Here is a 5,296-nt window from a genome sequence, read left to right on the forward strand (position 1 = left end):
CTCACTGAGCGCCTAAATAAGACGATCGCCGACATGATTTCTATGCATGTGGACGACGACCACCGCAACTGGGATGCAGTACTCCCTTACGTAACTTTCGCATATAACACTGCGCTGCAAGAGACGACTCACTTTACACCGTTTCGCTTAGTACATGGTCGCGAAGCCACGACTATGCTCGACGCAATGCTTCTTCCTGGCAGTGTAAACTCCGCTGTCGTGGGGGCCGACCGCTTTGTTCACGAAGCTGAGGCCGCCCGCCAACTTGCTCGGCAACATATTCGGCATCAACAAGCAAAAGACGCTCACCGTTACAACCATCGCCACAGGGATGTCACTTACCAGCCCGGAGAAAACGTTTGGGTGTGGAGCCCAATCCGCCAACGAGGGCGCTCTGAAAAGCTGCTTCGGAGGTACTTTGGCCCCTATAAAGTGATACGACAACTCGGCGAGGTAAACTATGAAGTTCTCCCTCAAGGAACTGTTCGTTCCTCTAGACGACCAACGTCCGAAGTTGTGCATGTCGCTCGAATGAAGCCTTACCACGCCCGCTAACAGCTCACTCGTCTCTACCTGCGGGCGCCGAAGACGGCGGTATTCAGCGTGCGCGCCCGTCGAGATGGTGGTCGGCCAGAACCGCCTCATGGAATCCCGCACTCGCCCTGCTGTCTAACCTCAACACGCTGCCGCTTGAATACTCCGTCGGACAGACTCGGTTTCGAGAACGCTCAACGACCGCGTGCTGCTCGAACCGGAAGTACCAAATGTCCAGACGACTGAGAGCTGTCTCTCCCTCCTCGTATACGAGATCAAGACAGCCGAGACAGTGGATTCCGCGCCCGCCGACGATAACTGATACATGCACCAGGGCCACTGCCCCTCTGCACGGGCGCCCCATCAACAGCAGGTGTTCGTGTGCCAAACTCCCGTTCCCGGGGGAGCCGCCGTCGGTCCACACGACCTGCCGCGCCGAGGGCGGCGCTTCCCAGAGGGGGGAGCAATGCCACAATCTTGGGCACTCTCGTGGCGCCGTCTTCCGGCCGAACTGCCTTGACCGCTATTCTGGCTAGCCTTAGCCATGGTGGCGGGCGGTGTCTTCTTCTTCGTCGTCTCTTCTGTGTGGTGCCCTCACGAGTCCGCTGCTGCCTGGTGCTTCACAGCAAAGCGTGTCCTGGCCGTCCCGACTGTCTAGCCGTGACAATATATGCCTTGAATGAATCCGCCAAGTTGCGTTTCGCATAAGCAGCCTTTACGGAACCCATGTTGATATTTAAAGATAATATTATGTTCTTCGAAATAGTGCAATACCTGCGAGTGAATTACATGTTCGAGAACTTTGCAAACAGTGCTAGTTAGTGAAATGGGTCGATAATTCAGTGGTGAAGAACGATCCCAAAACTTGAAAATTGGCACAACTTTAGCTAGGCGCCAGTCCAGTGGAATCACGCCAGATGGTAGAGATTGCAAAAAATTAGCGGACAAGATGCGATGAATACTATCAGATGAATTTTTGAGTATTTTGTTATTAAAGCCAAGGTGATTGATGCTGATGTTGTTTTAAGCATCCCTAGTAAGGATAAGGTACCGGTCTTACTGATAGATATTTCGGACATTGAGGTATTAGAAGTGCTGATAGAAATAGGGGATAGAGGGAGATCTTCAAGGTAAAAACGGATGTAAATGCGTTATTGAAAAGTTCGGCGCATTCGGCCACTGGAACACTGCTGGCTTCCGCGTTGGTAAGAGTAATGTCGGGATGATTAGAGGGGTTTATTATTTGCCAGTACTTCCGTGGATTATTTGTTAGCATTGCCGGTAGATCGTGTGTGAAGAAGTGCCTACGTGCAGATATCAACTCAGACTGGTATTCCTTATCACATAGTTTGTACCGTTGCCATGATTCGGAGTGTCTGTTCTTTTCGGCTTGTCTGTAAAGGCGCTTTTTCTTGTTATTAAGGCGACGTAGATGCCTATTAAACCAATGCGCTGTGTTAGTGCAAGGGATACTGATGACGGGTATGAATCTGTCAATGAGAGTAGCAACCCAAGTAGCACAATGTGGGCTATCATGTGCGGGCCCTCGTGGGCCCGATGAGGGCAATGTTTGTCGGGCCAACGCAGGCTCTGCAACTCGGGCCCCGGTAGGCCCAAAGAGGGCAGCCCACCAAACTACCCCATTGGTCCCACTTTGGACCGATCGGGGCAGCCCAAGTGAGGCACGTCTGAATCGGTCCAACAGCGAAAGTAGGTGGGCTGCCTACATCGGCAGCCTAAACGGGTCCCTCAACAGATTGATGTGGGCTGCCTACATTGGCAGCCTAAGTCGGTCCTACAGCAGGTTGATGTGGGCAGCCTATGTAGGTTTCCTCAATGGGGCCCACAGCAGGTTCAGGTGGGCTGCCTTAAAGGAATCCACAACGGGCTATCTTGGGCAGCCACTACTGTTTCTTGGTTTTCTTAAGCCCCTGAACAGGGACAGGCAAGTGGCGCCAATGATATTAAGATAAACTCTAATAGTTAACTAGAATGTCAGATTCTGTGAGCAAGTGACGTATTTTGCTATGCCACTTCAGCCCACAGATCAGGTACACAAAGCCATCAAAATGCAAATTAACATATTTTATTTCAAGAAAAAAAAACGCTGTCAGCAGGACACCCTACTGTGCTACTTCATCCTGGCTCTGCGGCTGCCATCCCGGTCCCGGGCCCCTCTCAAATAGCCGGCGATGCGGTTATTGATTACTGCCACATCCGCATCCGGAATCCGGCGCTGGACAGCAGCGGAAATCACAGAAATCTCATTTATGACACAATCGATTCAGACAGCTGGAAGAGCACTCATCTTATTAGCATTTGAAAAGAATGCCCCAATGCATCAAAACAGCTATGCAGCTGCCAATAGCAACATGTACTTTTATTTTCAAGGTATAAAACTTCATTGGCACTTAACATCTAAACAAAGAAGGTTATGCCAGAATATTTTTGAATATTTGCGAGATACTAAGACCTACCAAACTAAACATCACACTAATAGGTTCGTTCGATTCACCTATTGAACGAACCTAATACATTTATCGCACTGTATCAGTACAATTTGCTCTTGATGCACTCAAACTGTAGACTGCCAGTACACATGTAAGCATAACGCCTGAAGTCAGGCACACGGACTAAAAATGTGGTCAGTTACATATAAAATTAGTGTAAAACAGAAACATACCAACAATCACATTGTAGAGCCTTAGGTCCTTGAAGGCTGGCTTGTCTCTTCGCCCCTCCAAGGTGTATTCCAGGGCCACTGGTGTTTTGATGAACGCCTTCATTATGAGGCGTGTAGCTTCATCCGGAGTCATTCCCCCAATCAAACCGAGCTTTTTCGTCTGAAAGAAAAATTACAAGAATTACCTTGCTAGCTGCACAATTGATGCAGCAGGAGTCCCTTGTACTTTTTTCGGTTTTGGCATATAAAGATGCTTTGCAATAACAACTCTGCTAACACTAATAATACTCAATGTCATTAAGAAATGACAATAGGATATTACTATATTTGCTAGGATGCAATGATGATGATGATGAAGGCTCCTGGCAACAATCAGGCCAATAAAACTGCTGCTCTCCACTCCACCTTCAGCAAGCATCACTGCATCGAAGTGCAGTTGAAACCTCAGCAATGAAAGCCCTCAAGAATGAAATTCCAGCGGCAACAAAGAATGTGGCAGCCCTGGTGAACGCCCATAGAGATCATTACATTTACGCCTCTCAACAGCGAGCGTTCTTTTTGTTCCGCATTAACAAAAACTTCAGAAGCGATCAATATTTTTTTGGACATGAGCCAGTTGGGAATACAGAAGTACCAGATTTGCACAAGCAAACTAGCCAACAGGCACTGGTGAAGGCATTGCTTTTACATTAAATTGGTAAAATAAAAATGATGCAGACAGCTATGCATTTTGTATGCTTAAAACAGCGTTTTGCTAGCCCATCTGTTGGAAACAATGTAGGCATGATACATCCATCGCGACAGTACCCCAGCTACCGGCTGCAAACAATGCCCGCTGCCACTGAAGGGAGTCTGAGGACGCAAGTTTGTGGCCTCACTGTCCATCATATGCATGCTTCGACTGACCACGTCTTGCTGACATCAATATATCTGGTATCGTTATAAGTGGACTGCACTGTAATGCAGGTGACAGCCCAACATATAAAGCACTGGTTTAATCAAGCTGTATGGTCGTGCCTTCTTAACCTAGGAGTAGTATGCTTGACTCGACATCCTAGAGAACTGGAAGGTTGATTCTTATTCCGATTTTATCTTCCCATCTCACATGAACAACCCGAACTGGCAGCTCCCCGCAACTTTCTGGTATCATGCGGTCCCGTTAAGTTGAACAAACCAGTTGCACAAAAAAATCATTGGCCAGCCATGCAAGCTACCAGCTTCCAGCACCATGCAAGTGATTTCTAGCTCACAATACCACCGACGAATTTTGCAACAACGCCAGCTTGTCTTCATGGCTACGACAGGGAGCTTACCAGAAAGGTTCGTTTGTCGGGATCTGCAAGCTCCTCCTCGATTTCTTTGAGTACCTCAACAGAGGTTGCCGGCCCGATTTCTTGACATGGGTCTTCACTATACGCAGCTGCGTAATTCCCTTTCAGCTCCTTAATGTCAGCCCGGATTTCCATCAGTAGCTGTACAACCCGGTGGATCATGCCTGGGGAAAATCACATGAAGTGCAAAAATGAAACATTCATCTTTACTAAATATCATCATCAGCCTGGCTACCCATTGCAGGGCAAAGGACTCTCCCATATCCTGCCAATTAACCTGGCCATGTGTCAGCTCATCCACTTCGATTCCTGCAAACTGCCTAATCCCGCCTAGACACCTGGTTTCCTGCTGTCTCCTACACATGCCTTATCTTGCAACCTACTTCGCTACCTTTAACCGTCAATTACATTCCCTGCCTCTTTCTTTTGACTAGCCTATTATTAACCTGCATTTGTTCACTGACCCGCTCTGCTCTCTTCCTTACTTACGTTACATCTAAGTGAAATCTCGTTATTACGAACACATTAACGAATTTTTCAAGAATCCCCGGCAGATTTGCTATGTTTTCAATGTAAATCTATTTCAGAACTACGAATTTCAAAATAGCGTATATTTCAGAATAACGAACGTATTTTATTTCTTCTTCTAGAATTTTGGAATATCAGTATTACGAATTCGGCTAAAATTAACAGCGCCGCAGCTTGCAACTCTCGCGTGAATCAGAAACTGCCGTTTCTGTGTGTATGG

General features: G+C 47.6%; 1 protein-coding gene across 1 annotated transcript; it reads right to left on the reverse strand.

Annotated features, from left to right (window-relative positions):
* Positions 1–2,665: 2,665 nt before the first annotated feature.
* Positions 2,666–4,710, reverse strand: LOC149348549 (uncharacterized). Its single transcript, XM_089541792.1, has 3 exons — positions 4,531–4,710; positions 3,222–3,377; positions 2,666–2,797 (listed from the first exon to the last, which is right to left on the reverse strand). The coding sequence occupies exons 1-3, from the start codon at positions 4,708–4,710 to the stop codon at positions 2,666–2,668; spliced, it is 468 nt and encodes a 155-aa protein (XP_089397918.1).
* Between the last annotated feature and the right edge of the window lie 586 nt (positions 4,711–5,296).

This window comes from Amblyomma mixtum, chromosome 4 (genome assembly GCF_055824585.1).
Source record: "Amblyomma mixtum isolate Tamu chromosome 4, ASM5582458v1, whole genome shotgun sequence".
In the NCBI taxonomy this organism is placed as follows: domain Eukaryota; kingdom Metazoa; phylum Arthropoda; class Arachnida; order Ixodida; family Ixodidae; genus Amblyomma; species Amblyomma mixtum.